This window comes from Triplophysa dalaica, chromosome 4 (assembly GCF_015846415.1).
Source record: "Triplophysa dalaica isolate WHDGS20190420 chromosome 4, ASM1584641v1, whole genome shotgun sequence".
Lineage (NCBI taxonomy): Eukaryota > Metazoa > Chordata > Actinopteri > Cypriniformes > Nemacheilidae > Triplophysa > Triplophysa dalaica.
In genome coordinates this window covers 11130424-11145151 of record NC_079545.1, presented here as the reverse complement: position 1 = coordinate 11145151, position 14728 = coordinate 11130424, and the positions used below count along the sequence as shown (strand labels likewise).

General features: G+C 38.2%; 3 protein-coding genes across 4 annotated transcripts in view; all 3 read left to right on the top strand.

The window, feature by feature from the left end:
• LOC130419079 (coronin-1C-A) overlaps positions 1-4131 on the top strand; it is a 36903-nt gene extending 32772 nt beyond the window's left edge. For both annotated transcript variants that reach the window (XM_056745502.1, XM_056745501.1), the window contains exons 10-11: positions 150-392; positions 1704-4131. In XM_056745502.1, the coding sequence (XP_056601480.1) occupies positions 150-392; positions 1704-1823 (363 nt within the window). In that variant the 3' untranslated portion in view covers positions 1824-4131. The remainder of the gene's footprint in view (positions 1-149; positions 393-1703) is intronic.
• A 143-nt stretch (positions 4132-4274) lies between these two features.
• Positions 4275-7051, top strand: selplg (selectin P ligand). Its single transcript, XM_056745503.1, has 2 exons — positions 4275-4435; positions 4944-7051. Exon 2 carries the CDS (start codon positions 4944-4946, stop codon positions 5823-5825), a length of 882 nt encoding a protein of 293 aa, XP_056601481.1. The 5' UTR covers positions 4275-4435; the 3' UTR covers positions 5826-7051.
• Positions 7052-7770: 719 nt separating this feature from the next.
• On the top strand, positions 7771-11229 carry LOC130419479 (transmembrane protein 119-like). Its single transcript, XM_056746260.1, has 2 exons — positions 7771-7879; positions 10296-11229. The coding sequence occupies exon 2, from the start codon at positions 10311-10313 to the stop codon at positions 10989-10991; it is 681 nt and encodes a 226-aa protein (XP_056602238.1). The 5' UTR covers positions 7771-7879; positions 10296-10310; the 3' UTR covers positions 10992-11229.
• The last annotated feature ends 3499 nt before the right edge of the window (positions 11230-14728 follow it).

The following is a 14728-nucleotide window of genomic DNA, read 5'->3' as shown; positions in this document are numbered from 1 at the left end:
GTACTTCCGTGGGTTAAACTCTAAGCTTGTGACGAAAAACATTTATATTTGAAACTTAGCAAAAATAAAACCAAAACAAACTCATATCGTCACTACATTTAATAACTGACTGTGAATACAATCATTAATAACACCTTTCCCTCCGTCAGTCGGACTTGTTTCAGGACGACCTGTACCCAGACACGGCGGGACCCGATGCCGCCCTGGAGGCTGAAGACTGGTTCGATGGAAAAAATGGCGACCCCATCCTCATATCCCTGAAAAACGGATATGTCCCGGGCAAGAACCGTGATCTCAAAGTGGTCAAGAAAAATGTCCTGGACAACAAGTTGACCAAGAACACGGAGAACACCGCCCCTGCCAACAAGACTGCCAACTCCACGCCATCTATTGTGAGTGAGATTTATAGACTCTAACCTTACCTGTTTTCGGTCCTCCGGGTTTTTTTATATTATTTTTGTTTTTTTATCAGTACTGTTCAAACCTTCCTAAATTGTAAACTGTGCCAAAATTCCCTCAAATCTATGAACAAAAATGTTTTTTCTGATTTGAACTATAGTAAAAACTCTACTCTATGGTAATACTTTTTAATAACTTTAAAAAAAAAAATGTTTGGTTTTAGCTGGGTTGGGTTTTGTTTTTTGAAAATGATCTCATTATCACATTATCAACACATTATGAGCATGCACATCATTTCGCCGTTTTCACAAATTCAGGTTTACACCAAGTGACATCACCAACTACTACGTAATTGGTTATGCAAAGCTATGTGATCAGAAGTTTTTTTGACAACATTATCTGTTACGCAAAACCTTTCAGAAATGCTCTGTCCCATTTTTTGTGTAACTTTTATGTTAAATTACCCATAATACCCTCAAATCTGTATTAGAAACATTCTTGGTTATTCTCTGGTTTGGGTCATACTACAGTCTCTATACTCTATATTCTTTTTAAGCTGTATAATAAACTGTTTTTTTACTTCTGATTTGGATAATACTGCAGTCACAACAATGTTTGTGTTGTTCAAGGCAACTTCTCCTTTTAATTCATGTAATGGTTTTACAGTCATCTGAGATAGATGTTCAACTGTAGGTCCAACCTCCAACCGCATCCCCATTTTACCACATGACAGCAACCCCACATGTGCGCTGTGCCTTCTAAACTCTGCTCCCTCCGCTCAGGGCTGTAATCACAGGAGCAGTCGTCCCGCCCTTCAGACACACCAGCATTAGCTGCATCATACCTACACATTAACCAACTCTATAGCTTCGGCCCGCTATACAGTAGTTAAATATGGACATACGCTATATTATAATGTGAAACTTATCTTTGTCACCATAAAGTCTTTAGCATCCCTAAGCATAGCCACCTTAGGTTTGTTTTCCATAAGAACTGTAAGTTAGTAACAATTATCATTCATTTGGTAACGGTTAATATACGGTATAATATTATTACTGTATAATATAGTAAAACCCGGTTTATTTAAATTTATTTCAAAAATCTTATAACAACATTAAAATAAGGTAATTTGTTCAGTAGGCCAATAGGAAACAAAAGGTTGCTATTAGATTTTAGACAGAGTTTTTTTTTGTCCTTTGTTTGTGTTTATGGGTTAACATTGATGTTGGAATAGAATAGAATTTTAAATTGACTGTATCAAGACTGTGATCCTGAATATTAACACTTTGGTTCTTCCTCCACAGAAAAACGAAGGCAAGATGGACGAGATTTTAAAAGAAATCAAATCTCTCCGAGAGCTGGTCAGCAGTCAGGATCAAAGAATTGCCAAACTTGAGGAGCAGTTGTCTAAAATGGACAACTAAAGGAACCCGTACTCCCTCCCCTTTCTTTCTATTCAGGATATCCCATTGGCCAGGTGGGCGGGACCCGTCACTGCCAATCACCATGACAGCGTTCCGTCTAAAGCCTGCCTTACAAAGACTCCAAACAACATTCCAAGATAAATAGTTACTTCCATTTGCAATCCCCCAAAAACCTGTTTACAGATTTCCATTTGGAAATGAGAAGCAACTGAAAATCTCTCCCCATTTAGCTTTTACTCGGTCTCACTCCAAATCTTTCTGTAATGGCTGTGTTTTATCTGGTGTTCTTGAATGGTCTTAAGTTTTTGTTTTTCTTATTAAAATGATTATGACCAATTGCATTGTGAAGCAGTTACATGAACTTGATGAGCTCAGGGCTAGCAGCCATCAGTATTGAAATCGCCCTTCTCGCTCTTCCGACTTGACAAATTTGTAAGCACCTTGCTGACAGTATTTGATTAGCTTTTCTCTATCTCAATGATGTACTTATAAGGGACAAAGTAGTATGCTAGTAATGAGAGGAGGGGAATCATTGGATACGTTCATCACTGTTGAAGGTGTTAAAAACGAAAGATTTTAACAAGCTTAGAAAACACGTAGAATTTAAAAATTTGACAAATCTCCACTGATGATTATTCGCGACCCATGTCAAAAGTGTAATGATACTGTAGACTAAATATCAAAATGATTCTTACAACTCAAATTGCTTATAATGGCTTAATGCATGCAAAGAGCCTTAATTTGTTTATGAACGTCCCCTATATTAATACATATCGGCACTTTTTTCTGGGTGCAGGTCTCATTCCGTAGTGTTTAAGTTTCTTTTCCCAAAACAGAATGAAAATCTCAGAAGCAAAAATTGGGGGCATAGATGTCCATTAGCTTTAAGTAGGTGGCGTAGGGTCTCTTAAATGTTTCCAAAATGTAGCTGATCTTTTCTTTACCGACTTAAACTACTTTACTCTGACTGTGGACTCAGGATGGCTAGTCAGGTGTTTGTTCAGGTCTATAAGCAACACCATAAGTGCTTCGCTGTTGGTGTACAGGTCTTCGCTTTGCTTTCTTGATTCTTTCTGTAAAGCTTGAATTGTGGCACCCACACTGTCTGAAACTAAATTTGCTGGAGGCTTCATCAGTCATTCGCAGCTTTATACTGTGTCGTAGGTTGCATCTGCCTGCAATGCAGTGAGTCATGACTGACTTCCTTTTCCTAAAGAGTTTCTTCAATAAATAATTGTCCGCCCTGCTCTCCTAGCCAAGCAGAACCAACATCTCTCTAGCGACGACTCAAGTCTGGTCGTTTTTTTTATGTTACCGTAATAGTCATGTCTCGTATGCCACATGTATGGTGTGATGACATCCGTTTTTGGGTTGTGTTGTTTCTATGCCAACAAGAGTGGAATGCAAATCTGTGTCGTTTTTTTTCTTCCACGTATCTCACTCTTTGAATCACTGCCTGAAAACACCTCCACATGGTTCACAGTATTAGAATAAAAGTCCAACCACCTTCTCATCTCGCAACAACCAACCAACCTGCAGGAAGTTGATTCGAAAGAAATCCTGAGATATGTCAACATCACAGCCATACCTCTGACGTCCTTCTTTTTCTGCTCTGTCGCGCACGCATGTTTTCGCTCTTCTTCAGTGCAATTTTGATAAAGTTTAAGTTTTGGAAATGTAGGGGCCGTATTTATGGGTAAGATGTGCCAAGATGGAATTATGTTTGAAACGACAGTAGGGCTGAGGAACGTCATGAAACGTCAGCGAAGATGTGAACAATACACGACGATGGGTTGTACAGCTAGATTGGACTTCCTTGGGCCTAAAAATTTGCAACACTTCATGATTCCTACCATTTACGGGACTTGTGATTGGTCCATCTGTGGCTTTCAATGATCATGAGTGTTTAGGAGGCCTTTAGATCAGAAGGCTTTTATGACGTGGCCTTAACTGTTTTTTTAAAGCAGCAAATTATTGAAATGAATGCCAGGGGTTATTGTAGGTTGAAAAGAATGCAGGAAAATGCTGATTTTGATGCTTTGTAAATACTTTTTTATTTTTCCTATCTTTTCTTTTGCTGTAGGGAGGCTTTTCATTTGGATTCCGATGATTTTAAAGAATAATTCCACTTTTCCCCACACCATTATGCACACTGTGAGCCTTGAATGTTTTCAGTGATCAAAAATCAAATAGAACGGGAGGAAATTGAGAATGCAGTTTTGTGGATAACTGTTCCATTTTTGTTTGTTCATCTGGTTCGAGTATAAAGAGTCTTACAGAATACCAGAAAATAAAAAAGTAAACTGAATGTGCGTCGTCTCTTACTGTGTCCATGTTGAGCTTCTCAATGGGAGGATGTGATCATTTAAATATGGTTTCTGTCCTACCTCACTGGTTTAGGGAAGTAAGATGTGATATTTAAAATAGCGCCTTGCTCATTGCGTTTGCGTCAGAGTTTGAAAACCTCAGTTTTAGCTTCACACTTTGCAACTCTACTTCCTGTATTTTCACGCTGGTTTGGAGACATCGTTACATTTTCTGCCGTACACAGCGAGGGGTTTAACATTTATATCGACCTCCAGATCGGCATCAGGTCAACGTATAAACTAAAGGTCAGTGTTGTTTTGATTTTAACTATAGGCTTGAGTTCCCCCCAAAAACATTAAAGGTAAAGATAAGTTAATGTGATTTGTGGGTTTGAAATCATTAAACGGAATGTATTGAAATATTTGAAAAATGTTAAGGATAGACATTTCACAAATGTTAAGTTGATATAATTGTAAAATAAGAAATTGGGGAGTTTAAGTGAGCGTAAAAGTTATTCAATAATATGGCCACACCACATGTTTGCCATTTACTAACCAGCATGTGAGGAGTACAAGCAACGTCTGTTAGTGTATGAATTTTTGTCCTCCTATTATTGGACCAGAGTACTGAATTGTCATTGTTTCAAAGTTCCTCTTTGTTGAATACAAACGGGCTTAGTTTAAAACACATTCTCTAATAGTAACATGCTTATGACTGCATGTGGATGCTTCTTTTGAAGGTAAAGACAAGTTTGTGTGCTTTATTTGTGCGTTCAAACCACGATTGCAACATTTTGTCTTTTTTTTGGTGCAGATGACAATGGTGACTAATCGGCTGTGTTTGTCAGTTCTTGTTTTGCTGCTCGCTGCGAGCACTTCGGTCAGGTCAAGATATCTCCGGATGAAGAGGGATATCGGTCTCAACCCAATGTTCACTAAAAACAATGACAGTACAGCAAATGTAACTGAAGCTCAGGCTATACAGTTGACCACTGTACAACCTTTGGCTTCATACACAACACATGCGACAGAGGAAACTGGAGATATCTCAAGGATGAGCTCGGATCATCAACATGCCTCAGATATGAACCACACCCGAGAAAGCAAAGTGAACGAGACTTCTGAAAAAAGTAACCACACTGCAGGAACTGAGAGTATGACGGTCCATCCGTCAAAAGGTAATGAGACAACTTTGTACACCCAAGCACCCGTAAGAAATGCCAGTACTGGACGCATTACACAAACAGGAAGTACTGCCCCCACGCTTCCTGCTTCGCCACTGCCTGGTAAGGTGACTGAAATGCACACAACGGCTTCTAAAGCAAAAACTACCACTACAAAACAGACTTCAAAGGCTCTTCCGTGTCCCACCGCCTCTCTGAATAGAGATGGGCTCGTGAGCCGATGCCTTATCGCCATCGCCTCAGTAGCTGCCGTGACAACCATCTTCATCATTAGCACCATCTGTCTGGCTACGAAGCTCTCGACATACAGATACAGATACAAATCACGTCTTCTCCAGGAGACTGAGATGGTTTGTATTTCTGCTTTGATGAACGATACTGATCACCCTGTCCCGAAGCCGAGACACCCCAAAAGTAATGGAGCTTTAATCCCCAACGGTGAGGATGGAGATCCTGATGGAGATAATCTCACCCTCAACAGTTTTCTTCCTGATACAGAGGGCCCACTTTAGAAGTAAAGTTCATTTCACAAAAATCACATTGACATGCATCATGTTTGTTTTTCGAAATGCAAGGAGGACAGAAATGTCAAGTGAACACACTTCCCCAAAACAGTGCAGGGACACAATTTCATATTTATTGTAAGGGTGGGAAACACATCCACTGTGCTTTCTACGCAAGTACCTTTTAAAGCTTATATCAATATTTGGATCGACCCTATTCACCTTCTTTCTGACTTATAGGCACTGTCATATTTAAATTAATGATGAACTGTCTCATTGTGCAACCCATGCAGGCGCAGCTCTAGAAACGTCTGCTTTCTGTTGCTTATGATCAAAACAATGCTAGGGTTTCCTGGCGAGTTTCTCACTAAATGAGAAAGAGCATCTATATTACATTTATGCATTTGGCAGATGCTTTTATCCAAAGCAACTTACATTGCTTTATCCTTTACATTTAACATGGGTATTTGCAATCCCATGGGATAGAACCCACAACCTTGCGTTGTTAACGAAATGCTCTTACTACTGAGCTACAGGAAAGCTCTGTATTCAAACTATATTCGTTGTTTTTGTAAGTGTTGCTAAAAACATTTTTTGTTGTTGTTGTGCAGTAATGCACCTTAACAACTTGGTTCGTTTATATTTTAATAACTTGTTTTATATTGTATTATTTCATGATTTTATGCCTAAAACACTTTTAATAATCTTTATTGAATCCTTTCAGCGTAGAAAAACCGTACTGCTGTCTTAAAAAGTGTAGGCTTTAGTTAAGCTTGGCAGAATGTGTTGCTAAATATATTGTAGAATATGTTCTATTCCTATCTGAGGTTAAACTTGTGCTATATAATTTACTTTAAGTAAGTGATGTTTGAGATTCTTCACAGCCTTATACGTTCGGAGTGTAACATATTATCATTGTGAATGTACATGCATGTAAAGCACGAAAAAAATATTTTTACTGAATACTTTTACATTGTATGCGTGTTTGAAATAAAAATGCCTTGACCAAAGTAAACGAAGTATGCTATAATTTGGGAAAACGTTGTGACTAAGAACAGTATTTCAAAGAAAAGGTAGCTTTAATAAACTGTCAGTTTATTACATTTAGGATCTGTTTGTTCATTTTTTTTAAATGTATAAACAAATTAGATTTATATGGATTATGTATCTTGGTGTCATATATGTACAGTCTATACATTTGTGACCTATTAAAAAGCAATGTTTTTGCTCTTGGATTTCAGCTTTTAGTTATTTAGAAATAAATAGTGTGCTGTTTTACCCCATTAATGTTATCTGCATTAATTTACATACATTTGGTCATTTAGCAGACGCTTTTATCCAAATGAAGTTAACAATGAAAGCAACTGGAACAACATAAGGACAACAAAAAGCATAAGCGCAGTAAAAATGCTCTCATATAGGCTACCACAGAAAACAAATCAATACGTTTTTTTTTTAATAGAAAGAGTAGAAAAGAGATAGAAGTCAGAACTAATCGATCAGGTGCTGACGGAAGAGATGTTTTTTCAACTGATTTCTAAAGATGGCTACAGAATCTGCTGATCTTGTAACAGTGGCCAGATCATTCCACAAATGTGGAACAGACCCAGAGAAGTTACGTGAGTGAGTTTTTTCCCTTTTTGGGATGGCACTACAAGATGTCAGAAATGATTTAAATCATTAAATTCAAGCAATACTTATATGTTCATTTGAACATTCAATGGGTGTTTAATCTCTGATGACGTGAATGAAGGAAAGGCACATATTATTTTAAACTACATGTTTTGAGTTTTTTTCTTTTTGGTGAATGCAGTTCTCTTGGACCTCTGCTCTACAAAAGCGTGTTAGGCGAGAGAGAGAGAGAGAGGGAGGGAGGAGATGGAAAAAGAAGGAGGGAAGTATCCCTTACAAATGATCCTCAACTGATTTTTTAGGGAAACCCACATGGCCAGAAACTGCCAGACACTTTTCAGGACAACACGGGCAACTATTTTACAGTAGCTATTTTTGATTTTATTATAATTTATCAAATTACTTCACAGAGCAGAAGCAACAATACAGCTGTGAGTATGTTTTATGTTTTCTTTATGCGCTGTAGAGCATATAAAACATTTAAAAAATATTTTTGAATAATTGTCTAAATGTTTAATTGTCTAAAGGTCGTGTGTGAGGAATATTTATCACAATTTGTTTACTATTTATTTTTTCTGTTAGTTGTTTTGTCTTTTTCTCTAATGGTTCTATGATACTCTTGCTTTTCTAAGACTTTCAGACAGCCTCTAAGATTTTTAAATAATCTATTGCTAATTTGCAGGCCTTATGAATGTAATGGTAATATCCTGGGTGTAGTTTAGTCTGTTGCACATGTAGCGATGGGCACAGGTTTCAACCTGTGTGGCAGGACCACCTAGATAGTTAGTTACTGAACAATACCTTTACCAGCTTTCCATTCATAATCTACAAAGTAGGATTAAACTCATTATGTACAACACATTATTATTAATACAGCTGAACACGCATTTAATTTTGACATGATTTCCAGTTGAACAGACAGCTGTGATACTATTTCAAAAAGGTTGTGTGGTTCTGGTTAGTCGGATCTGGTGTACACTTAATAGAAATACATTTTTAAATAATTAAATGCATATGGAGATATTATTCCATTGGATGATACTCATGTGGTTATGGTGGTGTCACTCATTTGGAAATACCTCTTTTTCAACCTAATCTTTTGGAACCTTTTCACCTAATGGTAAAATTTCCAATTTTTACTGCGTTGCATAACTAAAGTACCTCTAAAATATTAAATAACTTATTTTGTATTGCACGATGAATTAACAATGTATATTATACGTACGTGTGTTCTTATGGGGGGCCGAAATAGTCTCATTGGTCTTCTGCCCATTTCATTGCAGCTGTGCTGTAAATACAGGCTTGAGAGCTACAGCTGTCCCACGCCTTGCTTCACCCTCAGAAATCTATAACTGCCCCTTCTTTTGCTTTTCTGTGGTGAGCGGGTGGCGTAAACCAGGCTGGGAAATTACAAGCCAGGCCTGAACTCCTTCTGCCTCCGCCCCAAATAAGTAATAACTAGATGTGTCAGGAATAGCACTCCTGCAAGGCTACAGAAACATTAAAATATGTTCTGCACTGCAAGCTTACACTTGTTGATATGTAATATTCTGACTCTTATTTAGTTTAACATGGCACCATTTCTGAAATTGTGTAAATGTTTTAGATCCGTAACACATATTATGATTTTTGATTTAAATATTTAAAAAGATTTCTTAAAGCTTCTTGGTAAGGTTGTATGGTTCAATAACCTTTAACATCCGCAGAACCCGCACAAATGATTCAGTGTCTTAACATTTTGTCATCTGAAACAAAAATTCCCACAATGCATATTTAAGACAAAACAATTCACATACTGTAAGTATCTGCCGTAGGATCTGTGCATCGTTGAGTGTTTACCAACGCTGACTAAAGGAAACCAAAAGAGATTTTATAAGTAAGCTTCCTTCCGATTCAGCAACAGTACTTGTCAGATGAACGTTTAGATATCTATATATATTCACATACATCAAATTGTATCTGTGAGTTCATGCCCTGCACAAAGGCACTGAAATCAAAACTGACAATTAAAACATTTTTATAGAATATTGCTTTTATTTTAAATAAACTTTTAGTGGAGGTCATTTTTTTACTTCAGGTGCCCTCAAAATCTACTGACTGTCCAATGGCCAGGCTTCCATCTTCCAGTGAGCAAAGGACGAAATCAGTCATGCCCTATTTTTTCTGGAAATTGTTTCATTAGGACATATGTCACAAACAAAAACACAACCACAACTTTTGTTTCATGCTGACTTGATAATACCAAACATGGTTATAGATGGTTTCATCTGAATGCGTTTGTTGATCGATCGGGCTAGTGGATAATATCACTATTTATATTTTATTAAATTTATATTAATTGTAATTTGTTGTAATATTTTATTGTATAACGATTTTATTAAATAAACAATTTGTTAAGTGCGTCGTGTAACTTTGTCGCATTTAAGTTTAGCCATGCAACGGTTCTTCTACAGGAAACCCCAAAAAAATATTGGCTGGCTTTAACTTGGAAGCTAATATAATTCACTTGTTATTTATTTTGCTTGTTATCAGAGATAATCTGCAGAGACTATATTCTTTGCGGATATGTACACAAAATTAAGTTTAGGCCACGAAAACGTGCATGCGCAGTAACCTTTGTTACTGTTGTTGCTTTCAAACCATCTATAATGTTTATTAGAGTATATTTCCCTCTCTTTTTTCATTTATTTCTTGTTTAGCTGATAGAAAAAAATTGTATGTCAATAATAAAATAGGAAATTGTATATATATATCTGCCTTGATGACACATAAGAACTGCTCACATTCTGTTTTGTTAGAAACATGCAAGGAAGGACTTTTAACAATCATGTTTGTGTGTTCGCACAGGTCTTTAAAGAAAGTATGTCACTCTCCAACTCTCTGCGATATCTCTGTGTGCTCACGATTGCTCTTTGGTGCAGCACTTGCTTCTCTGAAGCCATCCCGTTCAACGCATCCATGGAGGGCAGCGGAGACGAACCCGAACTCATCTTCCCCATCCCTCGAACCACACACATCCCCCCATCCCCCTCCCCTGCTCCAAACATTACCGCCACCTTCATCCGCATCAAAGACTTCATCTTCAACGACTTGGTGGACTTCCTGAAAGAAAACATGCTCCTCATCATCGTCGTGACTTGTCTCTTAGTAGTTATTATCTTCATCGTCTGCTGTGCCTCAGCAATGAGCCACAAACGCAAGCTGGAGGCCTATTATCCACCGAAGACCTACACACCCAGGAAATACATAAATCAACCAAATAAAGCCATGGAGAAGCCACAGCAGACTAAGCCCCATCACCAGGATGGCCAGACGACTAGCGGCAAGCCCCTACGAGAACCCACTAAAGCATTAGTGGGGGAAAAGGAAGGGAAAGACCCACGGCCCAAGCCAAAGGAAGTCCAGCAGGTGGTGGATGTTGAAGAGGTGGAGATGCAGAAAGATGAACCAAAGAACCCTCCACCGAGCACCTCAAATGGCACCTCCAGTCAGCCTCTGGTCTGTACTTGTCACCTAAGAAATGCCAATCCTTCCATAGCATGAGAGTTTTTCACCTATAACTAGAAACAACATTGATTCAAAACTTTTTCAGCTGTTCGGTAAATGAATCTTAAATGAATCAAAATTAATACCCTGTTTTGTTTGTTTGGCAACCTTTATTATTTGTGTGTTTGTGGCAAAGTCATTTCTTATGTCTTTAAATATACATTTTCATTAAAAGAACAAATAAATTGCTAATTGACAACATTAATATATATTTAAAATAAGCTTGAAGACCTGACCAAATGTATTTGAAATTCTTGTCTTTATTCTGTAGTTTTTTCAGACCAGTTTTCTTCGATTATGTTATAAATCAAATTTTAATCTAATCTTTATATTATTAGTCTTCCACGATTTATGATGTAGTCATCATTCCTGAGTTTGTTATCTGGTGTTGTCGATTTTATTTTATCTAAACTTTCCTCAATGTTGAATTTAATTTGTTTGCTCCATGTTTCTCCGTTATGTTTATTAATCATTATAATAAACTTTTATCTCAATCTGTTTGATTTACATTACATTTACAGGATTTACATTATTATGGGGCTGTCATGGCATCAGATTTTCACTATATGGTTATTGTGGTCAGCTGAAATTGTGTTAAATATTTTATAACGATAACTATTGAATTTGTTTTTTAACTTAACACTTAAAATATAGTTTGTGACTATTAAAGCAAGATTTTTAATGGGTGCTGGATTATTTACAATATTTACCACATATGTAGTATTAATATAAGGTTAATAATCATGGTTTTCAATATCAAAGTTATTGACATTACCAGTATATTGTTTCCTCCCTAGTTCATAATATAGTTTGTCTAACGCCCAACAGAACGGCTACATTGAAAGCATATCAAGAGTTTCTCAAATGTTATAATCCAGAGTTGTGTTGGCTGTAGTGAATGAAATTTAACCCAGACGAGCTTGATGGCGGCAGCTTTTGTCACATCCATACAACCTCCAATCAATATTTCAGAAGTTCATTCCAAGAGTCTTTCCAGACAGTTCTCCTTCAAGACTGAAAGCAAAAGACGCGGACATGATGGAAAGTACTAGCACCAGACAATTCATTGTGAAACTCAAGTCAAAAATGAGTCATTACTAAAGTGTTCAAAATTTTAAGAGTCTCAAATTTTAACAGTAAGGACTATGTAAGACTTTAGTCAAAAGGGTCTGTCTAATAAAATAATGTTCTCACCTTTCAAAATATGTGGGGCTTTTTGTCCCAGTGATGATATCAGCCTTCAATAGATTTATAACTACCTCAATGCAAATAATTGAAATTAAAACCCCATTACCATGGCACAAGGCCAAGTGCTAGCATGTATTCACTGGAGTAGACATCAAAGATAAGCACTGATGCCTACATGAGAATGAAACTTGAGCTCAGAAAAAAACGTCTCAAATTTCCTCTTCTTTTGTTCACAAGGTGTTAAATAATTCTTGAAATACTTAAAGCTCGCACTACTTCAGGAGAAAGTGACACGTACACTCAGTGAGCCTCATTTCTAAAATGTTGCGCAAAAAACGCCCTAAGTTTTCTCAAAGTACGGACATGTGATTCATAGAACGAACGTACGCACAGAAAACGTGTGTTTATTGCACGCCTCTGTTTCAGATGTGTAATCTATACATTGCAAATAATCTTAAAATTGCGCAGATTCAAATCTCCGCCATTTAACAGTGTCTAATTAATATCATTGACATATAAAAGAGCTCCTCTCACCGTCAAATCCTTTACGAGCAGCAAGAATGACTTATATTTCCAAAGCACTTTTCCAAGTCAAAGACTGTTTTTATCAATATGAGCGTTCCCCTGGATTTTGGCTTTATAAATGAGGCCCATGCACTTACAAGTTGATCTTGGGTCAACATAACCAATTGACTTACCTACGATTCACCAACTTGAAAAGTACTCCATCAAATGATGTTTTTGTTACTAAATGTGTGTTTTTAACAGCAACTGAACTACTGATCTGGTATCATGGGAAAAGGAACTAGAGTGCCCAATTAATTCACATTGCGAAGAAGATACAAAACAGGTAATACAAAACCTTAAGGCTGCCATTAAAGTTTAATGGGCCGCTACCCAGAAGTTTCAGGGTGAGCACCGACCATTCGCTGATAAGACATGAAGAAAGACAGAAGAGGTTAAGGATGTGAAGCAGAAAAAGACTAAAATTTGAACGGTCATATGAAACTCACAAATGGTGAGTACAAAGATACACAAAGAACATTTGAGTTTGAACAATTGATTTAAAGTGAATTAACAGCATTTCTTTCTACATTCTCTCCTTTTCATTAAATCTGTTTAATCTTCTTCTGGACTCTTTCTCCCTCAAGTGAGACATGTGTCCTAGTCTTCTCTATCTCTTGTTTTTTCTTCGTTCGCATCTCCTAGTTGGTGGAATTTTGTATCCTTGTCCGAAAGGCTGTTGCTGTCCCCATCCCGGTGACCTTGTTCTGTGCGAGTCCTTGGGTCTGCTCACTCTGCCTCGCTCCGTCCCGCTAAGCACCTCTGTTCTGTCCGTGGCACGGAATCGTCTCTGCAACGTGGACAACATGTTTCAGCCGTACTCTGAACTACAGGAGCTAAGCCTTGGACACAACCAACTGGCTCGATTTCCTCGAGGGCTGCCTTCGAGTCTGGAGACCCTTCAGCTCCAAGAGAACCAGATCTCGTACATCATGGCTGGATCTCTGAGACAGCTTGGGAATCTCACACGCCTGGACCTGGATGATAACCGGATACGAGCCATTCAACCAGGGGCGCTGCTGGGGCTGACCAGATTGAGAATGCTAACTCTTAAGGGGAACAGATTATCTCGGTTTCCGGCACATTTACCTTCTTCGCTAACACACCTCGATGTGTCGGAAAACTGTATATCTACTTTAGATCTTCCCTCCCTAGGTGCTTTGGTAAACTTGCAAATGTTGAAGATTAATAGCAACTGTTTGCGGTCCATACCTGAGCGGGCTTTTGATGGACTGTCCCACCTTCAATCGGTGGAGCTAACCAATAATCTATGGGTTTGTGAGTGTGACATCATGTACCTGTACAGGTGGCTTCTAACGGACAGGATACAGAGGGCAACAGATATGACATGTACAGCTCCTTTGCATTTGGCACAGAAGTTGATTCTAACTCTATCCGTCATGGCCATCTGTCCAAAACTTTTTAAGCCAGTTGAGAGAACGTCGAGTGTAAATTCGATCACAACAACTGGGAAAGTGTTTGAAAGCCATGTATCACAGACTACAAGTGCTTCCATGTTGGTGTCATCTAACTCTGCATGGAACGTACGCTCGTTTAACTGCAGACCATCTTTGAAGCAAACAGAACCCCTTCATGGAAACGTGTCAAGGTCCTTCTCATGGTCAGACCAGCCCACATTACGGAGACTGAGCTATGAGGATTGTCTCTCTCTTAATGTCACATCTTTTATGCCCCAACCTACCCAAGAACCCTACAGTCCATCTCCAGAGAAGGTAGATGGCTGTGTGGAGAATTCAACAGGTCAGCAACCAGTAGCATCAGCCAATGTGGTGTCCCATGGATCCACGACCCCCATTGGGCTGCAGATCACACCCTGGACAGTTCTGCAGTCCAGCGACCCTGCACTCATTACAGTTCTGGCTGTGCTCTGTGTGCTTACAGTACTATTGATGCTCACAGTGCTTTTGGTCCTGAAGAACGTCCTTCTTGGAAACCTGAGGGTCGCACCACTTCCGCATGTT